At 45.9% G+C, this 16780-nt stretch overlaps 1 protein-coding gene across 3 annotated transcripts in view; it reads left to right on the top strand.

Moving 5' to 3' along the window:
* The window catches only part of Sfxn5 (sideroflexin 5), a 120434-nt gene that overhangs the window by 11511 nt on the left and 92143 nt on the right, over nucleotides 1-16780 (top strand). For all 3 annotated transcript variants that reach the window (XM_006506816.4, XM_030255684.1, NM_178639.4), the window contains exon 2: nucleotides 2382-2450. In XM_006506816.4, the coding sequence (XP_006506879.1) occupies nucleotides 2382-2450 (69 nt within the window). The remainder of the gene's footprint in view (nucleotides 1-2381; nucleotides 2451-16780) is intronic.

Genomic DNA, 16780 nt, shown 5'->3' with positions numbered 1-16780 from the left:
CCTGGAAACAGAGCAGAGATACACATCACTACTAAGGACATCTTTAGTCTGGAAGAAAGTAGAACAACAGCGCCTTCTTGTTGGGTTTTGTTGCTGCCCTGTGCATTCAGGTTTCTGATTTTTACCTCAGCTACTTGAGAATAGGTTACATTCATTCACCCAGAATTCTTCAGTGCACGGACTCTATAACTCATGGTCACTATGCTCAGGAAATTTAACATAGCTACAGTATTTTTCACCATTTTTATGTGTCTGGGTGTTTTTCCTGCATGCATGTATGTATGCACTGTTGGATCCCTGGAACTAGAGTTACAGGTAGCCCTGAGCCACCGTGTGGGTGCTGAGAACCCAATACAGGTCCTCTGCAGGAGCATCAGTTCCAAGTTCTCACTTTCTAAAACCACACAGTATATTAGTTTTATTTCATTCCTGTCCCAGCCCTGGAACAGCCATATCTTGGGGAAAACCCTGGTTCTTTTATGGACTGGGTGTCATCAGGGGTTTTTGTTCATCCTTTAGTGTCCACAAGTCTTGGGGCTGTATAGTGTAGTTGATAGGAGTACTTGCTTAGCATACATGATGCCCTGATTCAATCCCTTGGTAACACACATACACACACACACACACACACACACACACACACACTCCCTCCATTCTCTGTCTCCTGGCTTATTAAGTTGGACTCTTGCTGATAGCATGCATTTTATGAAATCATGATAATTTTTTATTAAAAAATTATTTGAAAGCACAAGTTGACTTGGTGTTCACTCAATTCATGAACAGTTCAGTGGGGACTCTCCTTTGTATTCTTAGGGATGAAATTTTGCTAGGACAGTAGGCATGAATGTGCACCGTGTGTGTGTGTGTGTGTGTGTGTGTCTTTTAAGTGGAGACTAGTTCCAGCCATTTGGGCTATGGAGGTTAGGAAAGAACATATTTGGCTTAGGATTAAGTGCTGAGGCTTAATCTGGGCTCTGCTCTAGAGTGGAGGGGCTGCCCCATGCAGGCATAGCTGATGGGCAAAAGCTGGAAGTGAGGAACGGGCTTGATGTGCCTGGGAACCTTAAGATCCCTCAGGGGAACCATGCAGGGTCTTTACTGGGAAGGAGGGACAGGAGTTGACTGCATCGTGAGCTGCCCTGGTAAGCAGTGAGAGAGGGGGAATGAGTGGGTCAGGCCTTCAGTTTCCTTCACTGTGGTACTCGGAGAGATGTGGGACCCTGGGAGGACTTTGGGGCCAAGCCCAGAGTGCAGTTAGGCATGAACCCCCACTGTTTGCATCTTGCCCCTTCATCCTTTAGCTAATGCCTTCTCTTTTCCCTCCCAGCTCAGTCTCGCCCTATTGGCTTTGTCCTCAGGCAGAAGGCCCAGCAGCCCTGTTGCTTGGTATCCATTCAGTGTGCTTGAATGCCTGTGGCCTGCTTAGCACAAAGCCCTCCTATTCCAGGGCCTCTGCTCCTGGGCAAGGCTAGGGGAGTTGGCCCTGCGTTCTGTGCTTCACCGTGGCAACAGGGCAGCGAGCTGAAGGAGGGTCTGGGCTGTGAGCTGAGGCTGCCATACTTGGACTCTGCCTGCGGGAAGCTGCTCTCTGAAGGCAGAGCAGAACCTCAGAGAGGGGCCCCGTGAAGGGTGGGCAAGCTCTCTCTCTGGAGTTCCTGAGCAAGGAAGGTGCCCATGTACCTAGGGATGCTTGGGTGCTTCTGAAGTGCCTAGACTAGAGCTCAGGACAGTGGGGCAGGGAGAGAGAAACCATGGGAGACACCTGGAGGAAAGGCTCGAGAATTATATATAAATATTAAAGGGGTATGTGTGTGTGTGTGTGTGTGTGTGTGTGTGTGTGTGTGTGCACATATGTGAATGCAGGTACCCACAGAGGCCAGAAGAGGGCATTGGATCCTCTGGAACTTAAGTTACAGGTAGTTGTAAGCTACCTGCTGTGGGTGCTGGGAATCAAACTTAGGTCCTTTGCAAGAGCAGCAAGTGCAGGTAGTGTTTGAGTCATCTCTTCAGCCCCAGTCATGATGTATTGTTTCTGTTTGTCTGTTTGTTTTGAGACAAGGTCTTTCTATATAGCCCAGGATGTCCTGAAACTCACTCTGTAGACCAGGTTTGCCTCCAACTCACAGAGATCCACCTGCCTCTGCCCGCTGAGTGCTAAGATTAACAGGTGTGGTGGCTCACACAAAGGTATCATGCAGAGGTATGTGTCTTAATTCTCTCTGAGTTGATTTTAAGAAGCTCCCAGCCCTGAGATGCAGACTGAGGTCTCAGTAGGCTCCATCACCCACATGGAGAATCCTAGGGACTATGGATGAGGTCACCATTATCCTGAGCTTAGGTACAGCCTCTGACTGATTCTCCTCTCCTCTCCCTTTCCCTAGACATCCTTCTACGGTCGCTTCAGGCACTTCTTGGACATCATCGATCCTCGAACACTCTTTGTCACTGAGGTGAGTTACAGCCAGCACAAAGGTCTTTGTACCTTCTTGTCACTTTGGACTATGTGGGGCATCTGAAGGGATGAGGAGGTGAAGAAATTAAGAAAGATTCGAGGTGAGAGGTTGGTCATACACCTCTGTTTGTCAAGCTTAGTCAATCGAGAGGCATCCCTACATGTGCTGTGAGATTCTCCCACAATTCCATTGGCTCTCACTGTACTCTTTTGAGAGAAACAGTGTTTCTATTATTGAAACCTCAATGTCATTATTACCAATTATGTAAATTATATACTCAGCATAAAAGTTCAAACAGGGCCTGTACTGGCTAGTTTTGTGTCAACTTGACACAAACTGGAGTTATCATGGAGGAAGGAGCTTCAGTTGGGGAAATGCCTCCACGAGATCCAGCTGTGGGGCATTTTCTCAATTAGTGATCTAGAGAGGAGGGCCCCTTGTGGGTGGGCCCATCCCTGGGCTGGTAGTCTTGGGTTCTATAAGAGAGCAGGCTGAGCAAGCCAGGGGAAGCAAGCCAGTAAGGAACATCTCTCCATGGCTCTGTATCAGCTCCTGCTTCCTGACCTGCTTGAGTTCCAGTCCAGACTTCCTTTGGTGATGAAATAGCAGTATGGAAGTGTAAGCCGAATAAACCCTTTCCACCCCAACTTGCTTCTTGGTCATGATGTTTGGTCAGTAATAGAAACCCTGACTAAGACAGGGCGCAAGGTGGGACTCAGTAATATAGCATTCACTTACATGTGCTAGGCTCTAGCATGGTGGGGTTGGGGAGTGGATCAAGCAGTCTGGGTGTGGTTAGCAGATGGAAAGGCATCTTTCACTATGTTCCTTTCTCAATTCCCCACTCTTCTAAGTGACCACTGGCCAGAGCTTTTAATGTCTGGTTTGTTAAGGCATTATTTGCCTCTAGAATTGTACAATTCTAGGAACTTTGACAAACATATTCAGCCACATATTCACGGCCACGATCATGAGAGAGATGGCTCAGTTGGTTGGCTTATAGTCATGGGGATCTGAATTCAGTTGCCAGCACCCATGTAAAGAGCCAGATGTTTCAGCCCACACTTCCTATCTCAGTGCTGGGGCGTCAGAGACAAAAGGACCCCATGGCCTCACTGGTGGGCTACTGTATCCCAGTCAGTGAGCTCCAGGCCAATGATAGATCTCCCTGTTTCAGTGGAGGTAGATGGCAAACCCAAGGAGGACACTGAGGCTGTCCTCCAGCCTCCACATGTTCACATGCAAGTATGTGTGCAAGCGTGCACGCAGGAACACCAGAGACACATGGACTTAAAAAAAAAAAAGCCAGGTCAGTAGCTTCCTCAGTAAGTTGGGGAAGTGGAGGCAGGAGGATCACTATGGTGCTCAGTCAGACTAGTCACATGATGAGCGCCAGGTTCTTTGAAATACCCTGCCTCAAAAAAGTAAGGCATAAAGTGATTGAGGCAGGCACCTAGTGTTAGCTAACCTCTGCCCTCTACATGCACGGTGCACACAGGCATGCAGCTGCATGTGTATGTGTGCACAAGCAAATGTGCTCACGTGCAGATACACACACACACACACACACACACACACACACACACACACACACAGTATACAGCAGTTGTAGCATTCTCATCTCTGGCTTATGCTTGTAGAGCCAATCCTCTTTGTCCCCAGCTCCCATCAACTTCCCGTTTCAGTGTTTCTAGACTGTAGTGCTAATAGAATTCCACAGCCACCTCTTCCCTTTAGTGTTGTGCTTTGACATTCACCCATGTTGCTGCATCTGTTAGTCAGGCGCTTCTTAATGCTGGGAACTGTTCCACTGAAAACATGCTCAAGAATTTGTTGTCCATTGGCTTGCTAGCGGACATCTGGACCTTTCCCAGTGTTTGATCATTATGAATAAAGTTGCTATGAATCTCCTTTGTGTGGATGTATGCTTTCTTCTTTCTCTCTCTGTTTTGCTCTGGAAAGTGGGTTTCACGACCTAGCCCTGGCTATGTTGGAACTTGTTTTGTAGACCAGGTTGGCCTTGGGAACAAGATGGCTAGCTTGTAAAGCAAATGTGGAAAATATATGTTTAACTTTTTGGGAAACTCATATTGCTTTTCAAAGTGGCTCTCCATGGGACACTCCCATCAACGATGTATGACACTTCTGATGGCTCTGCTTCCTCATGTGACACTTGCTGTTATCTCTTGACCTTAACCAAAAGGCTGACAAACAATCAGTATTATTAAACTGAAGAAATAACTTGTTGTAGGGGCAACCTAAGAAGTGTGTCTTTTCCTATGAATTTGAAAAATGAATGTGGGGTTTCATACTCATAGAAAGAGCACACATTTATTAAGCATATGCTGAACAAAACAGTCTGAGTTTTTATTTTTATTTATTTAAAAGATGTATTTTTATGACTTTTTATTTACATGTGTGTGTGCATGAAGTTCACCATGTGTGTTCTGCTGCCTGAGGAGGCCAGAAGAAGATGCCAGAGCCCTTAGAGCTAGAGTTACAAGCAGTTGCAAACTGTCAAATCACGTGCTGGGAATTGAACTTGGGTCCTCTGGAAGAGAAGCAAGTGTTCTTCAGTGCTGAGCCATCTCTCCAGCCTCCTTATTTCTATTTTGTGTTATGTTTATTTATTTAAAGTGTAGGTATGAGCCGGGCGTGGTGGCGCACGCCTTTAATCCCAGCACCTGGGAGGCAAAGGCAGGCAGATTTCTGAGTTCAAAGCCAGCCTGGTCTACAAAGTGAGTTCCAGGACAGCCAGAGCTACACAGAGAAACCCTGTCTCAAAAAACTCAAAAAAAAAAAAAAAAAAAAAAAAAGTGTAGGTATATCAAGGACTGTCAGTTACGGGAACTGGCTCTCTCCTACCGTGTGGGTTCTGGGAATTGAACCCAGTTCATTAGGCCTTTACCCACTGAGCTCTCTCATTAGCCCTGTATTTAGAAATTAATATAACACACATATCCATGATTCTGTACCCATGTTCACAGCAGAGTAAATATGTTGGTCCCTCTCAAACACTTGCCATACCTTTGTGGTGACTGTAAACATTCCACATCCATTAGCTTATCAGAATCACAAAGATCTGTCCCACTAGAGGCTGCTATTACACACCCCATTCTACAGATGAAGAGTTGAGGCTCATCGTATACACAGCACTGCCCCTGGTGGAATAGGAGCAGGTACACTTGCCTGTAGACTTGGTGCTCAATGACTGTGCATTCCCGTTAAAAAAATTGAGTTTCAGAACTTGGCCAAGATCATTCAGCCAGCAGCAGAATTGAGCTCCATCCCTGAATGCCCTGCTCCTGAGGCTCCTCACAGAGCCTCCGAGGCAGCCTCCTGACTGCCAGAACTGCCCTGTACCTGCTTGTCTGGCAGTGATCCATAGGCCTCAGGGTAGTCTTGCTCTCAGGCCATGTCTTCACATCTTGCCTTTGCTGCTATTGTTTGTGGGTTTGATTTTTGGAACAGGGTCTTGCTGTGTAGTTCTGGCTGGCCTGGAACTCACTAGCCCAAGCTAAGCCTCAAACTCACAATTGTCCTGCCCAGGTCCAACTCTTACATTTTGAAAGACCCCAACACAGTTGTATATCACTAACCCAAAGGCATGATGGGAGAAAGTACAAGGCTTTCTGGGTACATGGCCATTAAACCACCCCCTAGTGTGCCTGGGTAGCACCCAGAACATGAAATGTGGGGATTACTCTGATACATGGTTTTCTACTACACCTCAGCAAGAGCATAAGGCCTGGACATTTTGCTATCTTGCTTTCCTAGCATCCCTAAAAGGCCAAGTTTACTAAACACTTAGACTTTGTCTGGATTCTCCTGTAATGGAGGTAACTACATAAAATTCAGAAGAGCACCAAACTTGAAAAACTACTTTTTGAGCTCAGTAATGTTTCATCCCAGAAAGTTCTAGAACTGTTCAACACCAGATGCAATTCTAGTTTTGAGATCCCGAGAGAAATGCCACCTGCTTGTGCAGAGTAAATGGAGGTCAGTGCTTAACTTCAGGCTGTGGTGTTGCTCCTGGCCTTGGAGGTCTCGTGGGGGGCTGGATGGATTTGGGGGCCCATCAGTTTTCCTCAGACCACCATGAGCAGGGAGGCACTGGGGATAGAGGAAGTGCTGCAGGGCCAGATACCATCTGTGCTAGGAGCTCACCCCTCCTCCCTTTCACACACAGCATTTCATTCACTGTTGATTTCCGTCTTCTACATCTTGCTTCAAATCTTTGCTTTTTTTGTTCTTGCTCATTTTGATTTTTAAAAAATTTTAAATTAATTAATTAATTTTTAATAAAACAGGCTCTTGTTATTTAGTCTGGGGTGACCTGGAACTTACTAGGTAGTTCAGGCTGGCCTTGAACTCACAGTAATCCTTCTGCCTCAAATGCAGGGATTATAGGCATGCACTACCCCATGCATGAGCTCTTGCATTTGAAAGACCATAACTTCTTTATATAATAACCAACCCATTTTGGGCTGGCTACTTAGTATTAGTTAGTAATAATCAAACCTCATGTCTCTCTTTCCCATTCGCAGTTAAACTGTCAAAGCAACCTAGATGTTTACTAACTAGAAATTAACCCAGGCAACCCCAACTATCAGATACCATTCAGATGGCACACGTTCCCTTCCCTCATAGATGTATGATGGTCTTCCCGGCCTTTCCCTTCACTGCCACACAGGAGTAGAGAATCTCCAGGCGCACTGGTGGGCCTCTTGGGAATTCTGTATTCTCAGAAAATCTTGAATCCCTCAAAGTCTGCAGGGGCCCTACATGGACCTCCACACCTGCAAGGCAGCAGTCTCAGCCCTCACCAAAAACAAAGGTAGTGAGGGGAAAGCGTCTCTGACCTTAGTGAGCTCTGCTGGGCTGTCGGCCACATGGTATACCAGCCCCCTCAGCCCCCGCCCCCTATACTGGGACTCCTGACTGACTACAAGACCTTCTTTACTCTCAGGCCTGTGGCTGGTGTCCTGGAAAGCAGTGTGGAGTGGTCACTGCTTGGTTGGCGATCTGAGGACAGAGAGGACAGTAAAGGACACGAGAAGGTGGCTGTGTAAGCTGGAGGTCCCCAGAGAGGAATGATCCCAGGCAGCTGGAGCCACCTGCAGCCCCAGATCTCAGGCAATCTTGGAGTCTGTGGATAGAATCGTCTTCAGAAGGTTCTGCAGCTGTTGGCTTGCAATTTATAACTGGCCAAGCTTTAAAAAGATTCCAACCCTTGTATGTGTAATGAGGCAGAGGCAATTTTATCCACCGTAATTTCTCTTAGGAAGAAGGCTGTCTTTGTTCTCAGAATGCCTTGAACGAGCTTCAGAGGAGGAGGAGGAGGCTCTGCTTGACAGCGGGGGAAAGAATTGTGCTTTTTGATTCTAAAAGGAGAGAGGGGGGAGAAGGAAGAAGAGGAGCAAACAGGGAGAAGGGGAGCAGAAGACAGGGGAGACGGAAGATTGGCATATGAGGTGCGCAGTGAGACGAGGCTGGGCTCTGCTGAGCTCATGCCTTGCTGGAGAAAGTTGTAACTGTACAACGGTCCCCTCCACGTCTGTTCTAAGGACTCCTTGGCACAGTCAGTATGGCTCATGAAACTGTTGCAGGTAGATTATCTGGGAGCTTGGAAGACCGAGTCTCTTGTCCAGGGTACAGAGTGCAGCATCCAGCTTAGCAAGGGAGGCTTGCAGAGACCCACGAGAGATGGCATACACTCTCTCAGGGAGACCATGGGATGCAGTCAAGAGCTCTGAAGGCAAGGCTGTACTATATGGCACCTTTTTTTTTTTTTTTTTTTTTTTTTTGGTTTGTTTGTTGTTTTGTTTTTGAGGGAGAAGAGGAGGCAGACAGGGTCTCACATTCTAGGCCAGGTTAGCTTGGAGCTTGCTATATTGCCCTAAATTCCTGCATCCACTTCCAGAGTTCTAGAGCTACAGACAGGCATCTTCCCTGATTCATGATGGATTTTGTCTTTATTATTATCTTATTGTTTTGAGACAGTATCTTACAATGTCACCGTAGCTGGCTTGGAACTCACTATGATGACCAGGATGGCCTTGAACTCACAGAGATCTATCTGCTTCTGCCTCCTGAGTGCTAATATTAAAGTTCTGTACCACCACACTTTTTTTTTTCCTTTTTAAAAACAGCCTCTCACCTTATAGCATAGGCTATCTTGGAACTCATTATGTAGTCCAGGCTACCCTTGAAACCATGATTCTCTTGCCTTGGCCTCCGAATATGAAACAGACAGTACACCTAGGTCTAAGTTCATCCTATTTTTATCTCAAAGTACCATGAATTGGTTATTTAAAAGTTAACAAGTGAACATATTGAAAACAGAGAGTATAAACTGAAATAGTATAGTGTGTGTGTGTGTGTGTGTGTGTGTGTACACAGGTGTATTGCCTGTATGCATGTCTATGCACAATATGTCTGCTTGATGTCTACAGAGACCAGAAGTGGAAATGAGATCCTATGGAACTGGATATATAGACAGTTGTAAGCCATGTAGGTGCTGGGAATTGAACCGGGGTTCTCTGGGAGAGAAGTAAGTGCTCTTAACTGCTGAGCCATCTCTCAGCCTCAGAAATATAATAACCCCCACTCAGTACTAATATCAATGTAGTAATTCATTACTATGTTGAGTGTATTGCAGGTTAGAATAAATAACTATAGTTGGGGGGATGGGCCGGTGGCTCAACCCTGCAGTCCCAGCACTTGGGAGGGGGCAAGAGAAGCATCAGGAATCCAGTGTAGTGCCAAGTACGTGAAATCTTGTTAAAAACAAACACTGGTGCTGGAGAAGTGGCTCAGTGCTTTTCCAGAGGTCCCAAATTCAGTTGAACAGCTCACAGCTGCCGGTAATCCCAGCTCCAGGCGATCCAGTGCTCTCTTCTGAACTCCAAGGGTACCAACACACACTTGCACATAGATATGTGCATATGCACAAATAAGGATAAAAATTTAAATCTAAAAAAAAAAAAAACAACCCGAGTAACTAGTGGTGTTAGGAACTGGGGCTGTCATCCTGAGGTATTACATTTGAACCAGGACATCAGTGTGAAGCCAGGACTTCACACCATGTGTGCACACATATATGTCTAGTACATTTCACAGATTTCTGGTTTTGCGTGCTGAAAGGGCTGAGATGTGACACTCTAGTACCTTTGAACACACCAGCATTCAGGCCCTGGGTTCTAAATGTCGCTGCACAAAAAGATACAGGGCTCTTTGAGAAATGGCAAATCCGGGTTTGAGGCAGGGAAAGCCACTGTGGAAAGTGAGAATTTGCTATTGAACTGCGGGATTCGCACTCATTACTTGGCTTGAAAAGACACTGCTGTCCATGTTTGGACATTTGGCCTTGAGAGGATAGATGGATGGATTCTAATGCCTTGAACAGGGAGAAAGCAAGTGCACAAGGGCTGGCTGGGCTCCTCTGCAGCCATGCTACCTGCTCTGCAAGCCAGGAAAACTGAGTATAATCCCTGGATGCCAAGAAAAAGTGAGAGACATGGACCAAGTCCACACAGCTGTCCTATGACATCTGAACACACATTGTAGCATGCACACACGATGATAATAAATAAAATTTATAAACAGTCTACTAGTCTAGTTATACTAAAATGCAGGCTGGTGGTCCCATGGCAGTCGCTGTGAGATCATCTTACCTAGTATAAACAGCTTCAATGGGAAACAGTTGTTTTAGCTCAAGGTATTATCAGAGGCTTCCCTTCATGGTCCATGCCTCCCTCGATTCTGCATCCCTGGTGAGGCTGCAGGAGCTCATGGTGGAGGTTGCCCACCAGGGCATCTCTTCTGGGACCCAGCATGATGGCTGGAGCCCCTTGCTTTAGGACAGTGTTCCCTGGTTTTGGGAACCCTCTGGACAGAGTCCTCACAGGAATGCTTGAGTGCTTCACTGTCTCCCAGGTCCTTCTGGGCCTAATAAAGTCATGGAGCAAACCCTGTTTAACAGCAGATCTGGGCCAGGTTCATTGGTGAACACTAGTACTGAAATGTGGAGGTTCTCAGGGACAGGACATTAATTTCCTCTCAGTATCACCTGCCAGGGCTGAAGATATGGCTCAGCTGGTATGAGGGCCTGAGTCTGGGTCTCCCACACACATAAGAAGCTGGCTGTGGTGTTCTGTGTCTGTTACCCCAACAATGGAGAAGAAGGGATCCCTGGGGTTTGCTGTAGCTGGTCCATGAGCTCCAGGTTCCAGGTGAGACTGTGTGGAGAATAAGGAGCAGAGCAATAGAGAAGGACACCAGAGGTGACCTCTGACCTCCACATGCACATTCACCACCCACTACATTTGCACACTTGAGCTCATGCACACACACGTGCAAACAGACACACACCTCTGCTTACTCAGTGATTGCAAAGAGGAAAAGGTACCTTTAAGAAGAGGCTGGAGCACATCCTTTAACTGAGTCTCAGCTTTTTAAACTGAGGGTTGTGACCCTCAGAGAGGGAGATGAGTGTGGAGGTTGTGAATAATTTGGCAACCACAAAGGTCTGCAAACAATATAAAACCCACAACTTATTTCAAAATCAAACCTGTCGTGATTCCAAGGTGCGATTGCTGCAGGCACCTTTGCTGCAGCTCACATCTGAACACCCGCATGCACACTTTGCACTGTACACACCCTTCACAACACACAACCCCAGCAAACACTGCCCAACACCTGAGCTAGGATTCAAGGCTATTGTATGTTGTGAATCACCATGTTTTTATGGCATACACAAAGTGTTCTGATTTTACAGAATCATAGTTTAATCACAGCACAAAGTCTTCATATTTTCCCGTCACAGCATGTCTCTGGGTTGCATTAGAGTGTATGATAAAAGTTGCTGTCTGAGGGCTGGGAGGACGGCATACTTAGTAAAGCACTTTCCACACAAGTGTGAGGACTGAGTGTGAGCCTCAGCACCTGTGTGAACAGCGGCCAGTTCAGTGACATGTACTTGTAAAGGTGGCACTGTGGAGCCTCAGACAGGCAGATCCCTGAGGCTCACTGGCCAACCAGCTTAGCCTGTCATTCAGATCAGTGAGAGACTGTTAAGAAACAAGATGGATAGCTCCTGTGGTGGTTTGAATATGTTTAGCAGAGGGAGTGACACTATTTGGAAGTGTGGCCTTGTTGGAGGAGGTATGTCACTGTGGGCATAAGACCCTCGTCCTAGCTGCCTGGAAGACAGCCTTGTCCTAGAGGCCTTTAGATGAAGATGTAGGACTTTCCCTCCTTCTGCACCATGCCTGCCTGGATGCTGCCATGTTCCTACCTTGATGATAATGGACTGAACCTCTGAACCTGTAAGCCAGCTCCAATTAAATATTGTCCTTATAAGAGTTGCCTTGGTCATGGTGTCTGTTCACAGCAGTAAAAGCCTAACTAAGACAGCTCCTCATCCCTGGACTACACACACACACACACACACACACACACACACAAGGGTCTTACACACCCCACTCACATGCCACACACATACATACACATGTGCAAAAATTCCTAGAGTTCACTTGCGTTTCATTTAAAAACAAACATTAAGTTATGAGAAAAAACATCCAATCTAGGCACAAACAAAAGCTCAAAAATTAAAAATTAAAAATCATTAAGTGAAGTTTGGTGGCATTAGAACACTTGCTAGGAATTTTTACAATGGCCCCAAAGCATACTTTTGCCATCTTGCAGTCCATATTGATGTGAAGTGAGGATCTCAGCACTGCTTATAAAGTCAAAACGTCTGTTGGCTTTGGAACCATTGAAGATGCTCTACATTCTGCAATACCACATAGCCAGCCGAGGGTTAGAATTGGTGTTACTAGTGTGTTCTTTGGAAAGAATTTCACTATGTAGTTTTGACTGACCTGAAATTCATTTATGTAGACCAGGCTGGCCTAGAACTTCAGCAATCCTCCTGCCTCTGCCTCCTAAGTGTTGGCATCACAGGTGTGTATGCTATACTCTACTGAGATTTAATTCTTTTGTAAAAATAAACACCTTCACGGAGCAGTGAATCGTTTGAACGGCTTTGGCTCCTGGTGGGTTGTGCATGTGCTGCACCTGCCCAAGAACATTCTGGATACACAAATGAAAGACACACACACACACACACACACACACACACACACACACACACACACACACTCACACACACACACACACACACACACACTCACACACACACACACACACACACACACACCAGCTAATTTTAATATGCCTTGATTAGCTCAATGGCTTGGCACTTCTAAACCTCCCTGTGGCTAGCACACACTCCCCTCCAGTATTCCTGGCTTATCACCTTCTAAATCTTTATTTTATCTTTGCTATCCTGTTACCTTCTGGGCAGCCCCGACCCTCATAGGGCTGCATTCCCTTTCCACCTACTTTGTTGGATGCTTTCTCTCCTGCAGCTCTCAAACCTGATCCCTCTCCCTCTGTGTTATGATGGTTCCCTCTTTGTCCCCTCCCTCTCCATCCCTTGCTCACGCAATCTAAAAGTCCCACCTCCATCTCCCTGCCCAGCCATTGGCTGTACAGCAAATCTTTATTACCAATTGAAGCCTGCTGGGGGCAGAGACCCTCAGGTCTGGGAAGCATGGCTTTGGGAGCCAAATTAAGCCAAAGCATTAGAGCCAGTCCCCAGCGTCTTCATCTCTAGTATGTAAATTTGTCTTGGTTTTTAATACATGAAAAATTATGTTTCCAAAATTATTTTAAAACAAATTTTTAAAAAATTAACATTATATACATTTTATTTTACATGTATGGATATTTTGCCTGCCTGAATGTCTGTGTACCACATGTGTGCAGGTGCCTCCAAGACCAGAAGGCGGCGCTGGGTCTTCTGGAACTGGAGTTAGATCACAGTTGTGAGTTACCATGTGGGTTCTGGGAACCAAACCTGTGTCCTCTGAAAGAGAGCCAGTGCTTTAAGAGAGCCATCTCTCCAGTCCCTCTTAGTTTTTACCTCTTTTAAGACTTGTTCTATGGAACTGAGTGGCAAGTGCTCACTTTAGTAGCACATATGCTAGAAATGGAACTTTACAGAGATTATCCTGACTCCTGCACAATTATAATCTGCCATTTGTGAAGCATCCTATTAGAAAGGAAGGAAGGAAGGAGGGAAGGAAGGGAGGAAGAAGGAAGGAAGACATGTTTAGTCACTACATAACACCTTATTACATCGTCATGCTATAAAATTTCAAATCTTTTTCTTACTATTGGCTTTTCAGATGTTTCAGGTTTTTAAAAAATTAAGTTATATTTAATTTATCATATGTGTGGGTGGGTGGAGGGATTCTGCCTATGTGCCACAGAGCAAACGTGAGGTCAGAGAACAACTTATGGAGTCAGTTCTGTCCCGCCATGTGGCACGTGGGGAATAATGCAGCTGTCGGGCTTGGCAGTGACTGCCTTTCCCTGCTGGGCCACTGAACTGGCCCTCTGATGGGATCTGTAATTTCAAATGCCCAAGAAGCTGGGAGGATGGCTCACTGTGTAAGAGTGCTGATTGGACAAACATGAGAATGTGGGCTTGGATTTCCAGAATTCATGTGAAAAGACAGGTGTGGACTGTGTGCCAGCACAGAGACTGTGTGTCAGAGGCAGAGACAGGATTCTTGGGGCTTGTTGTCCATCAGCCTAGCTCCAGGTTCAGTGACAGACCCTGTCTCAAAGGAATAATGGCAGAGAGTTATACAGCAGGACACCAGATGTCTTCATCTGGTTTCTGCACATGTACATAGTGAGTCCACACACACACACACATACACACACACACAACCTCCCCCAACACCTATTAAATTTTGTGTCAAGTTTTTGCCTATTTGCATGCATTTTTGTGATACCTACCATACTGGACATAATAGGTGCTAAGAACCAAACCCATGACTTCTGTAAGAGCAACTCATGCTCTTAACTGCTGAGCCATTTCAGGGGAACATACACTCATCTCCCTTAATATCACTGAGGCCATAGTTGGTTTTTAAACACTCTTAGGCATATGGCCATTGGTTTCCTACAGGACATACCACCAACCCCTCACCAGAATGTACTGACTTATTTCCTTGGTCCTAAGATGACTGGAGGTCAGCTTTGGGGAACACTGCCTGTTCCTGGTTCTTTCTCCCTCTGGCCTTTCAGAGTATGCCTCATAGCCGGTGGGAGACAAGGACTTAGCTAACCAAGTTTAACCTGTTTTCCTGGGAAGGTAGAAGAAAGCGTTTAGGATGGTGACCAAGCTACCTTTAATTATCAACCTGACACAGCCCAGAGCAAGTATTCTCAATCTGTGGGTCACAACCCCCACGGGGGCTAAATAGCAAATAGCCTGCATATTAGATATTTACATTATTCCCCACAGTAGCAAACTAATAGTTATGAAGTAGCAATGAAATAATTTTATGGTTGGGGTTACCACACAGTGAGGAACTGTATTAAAGAGTTGTAGCGTTAGGAAGGTTGAGAGCCATTATACTAGAGTCATATGAGAGAAAAACCTTGTTTGTAGAATTGGCTAGATCATGTTGGCATATGGGCATGTGTGTGAGGGACTGCCTTGATTGATGTAGAAGACCCGGGTCCACTGTGGGTGGCACTGTCCCTAGGCAGGTGTTCATGGGCTGTATATTAAAGCTAAGCATTGGTCTGTTAGTGAGTAAGCCAGAGATCATGCCAACAAGCAGTATCCCCGTGTTTTCTGCCTTTGAGTTCCTGCCTTGACTTCCGTCTGTGATGACCTGTGATACGGAAATGAAACCAAATAAATCCTTCCATCTCTATTTTGCCTTTGTTCAGAGCATTTGTGACAGCAACACAAAGGAAACTAGAAACATGACAAGGGAAGGTCTCTTAGCAGACACAAGGCCAGCCCTGAGACAAGCATCAGCTAAGGAATGGTCAAGGCAGGAAGTGGTGTAAGCCTCAGGCTTCCCTGGCAGCCGTGCACCCTACTGCCTATTAGTTCCTGAATCCTAATCTCTGCTGTTTAGCCTTCTCAGTCTGCCTGGCACATCCTATGTACCCATTGTTTGGGCTATTTTTTCTTTTTAGTTTATTGTATATGAATGTATGTTTGAGTAGAGGTCAGAGGACTTTTGGGACTCTGTGCTCTTCATCCACCATGTGGATTCTGAGGGTTAACCTGAGGTCACTAGATCTAGTTTCAAGTACCTTTACCTAATGAACCATCCTATAGGTCCTGGGTTCAGTTTTAGATGGTAGTAAAAAGGACCTTATCTTTCCTTCTCTCTCTTCCTCTTCCTCTCGTCTCCCTTCCTTTCCCTTTTCCCTTTTTCTCCTCCCACTCCATATACCCCTTCCTTTTCCTCCTCTTCCTCCCCTTTTCCCTCCCTCCCCCTTTTCTCCACTCTCTTATCTCCCCTCTCCTTCCCTCTTCTCCTGCCCCCTCCTCCCCCTTCTTTCCCTCCCCTCCTCCCTTTCTCTCTCCTCAGCTTGTGATCAGAAGCCCCCCCTGCCATCTTGTGTTATCTGTACTGAACAGTAGATAGTAAATTATATATCTGGTTCCTTCTGGCACTCCTGCTTAGCTGTACAGGGTGTACTAATCCAGGCTCTCTAGAGAAACAGAGTTACAGGAAGAATATATATTATATAAGTGGGATTTACTCCAGTGCCTTACAGTCAGGCAGTGGTCTGACTATTCCAACAATGGCCATCTCCCGAAAGAAAGTCTAAGAATTCAATAGTTGTTTGGTCCACAAGGCTAGATGTCTCAGCTGGTGCCCAGTATACACTGGACATCTGAAGACGTATGTTCTAATGCCGTGAAGGAATGAACTTGCCAGAAGTGCTTCTTCTGGGTCCTGTGTACAGATTGCCACCAGAAGGTGTGGTCCAGGTTTAAGGTCCGCCTTCCACCTCAGAGGATCTGGATTTAGGGTCTTCTTGACTAAAATGATTCAATCAAGAAAAATCCCCAACAGGGACACCCTGCAGCTCGGGTTAAGTCCACAGGTGGTCAAGCTGACAACAAAGAAGGCGATCACTGAGGTTTTTGAGAAATTTGCACTTTATCTGGAAATGGGTTGTGGTGTCAGGAAAGATTATTTTGGATCTCTGTGCATTTAAAGCCAGCCTGGTCTACATAGTTTAGGATAGCCAGAGTTATTCAGAGAGACCCTGTCAAAAGAAACAAAAATAAAAAAAAATACAATCTTTGTATTCTTTGAGAATTTCATACATGCATCCTGTTTGATCATATTCCCCCCAACTCCTCCACTTGACTCCTACACCCTCCCCTCTTCGTGCACTGTCTTAGTCATTGTTCTATTCCCATGACGAGA

Source organism: Mus musculus, chromosome 6 (genome assembly GCF_000001635.26).
Source record: "Mus musculus strain C57BL/6J chromosome 6, GRCm38.p6 C57BL/6J".
In the NCBI taxonomy this organism is placed as follows: Eukaryota; Metazoa; Chordata; class Mammalia; order Rodentia; family Muridae; genus Mus; species Mus musculus.
The sequence above is the reverse complement of the archived record's forward strand: the minus strand, read 5'-3'. Positions and strand labels throughout refer to the sequence as shown.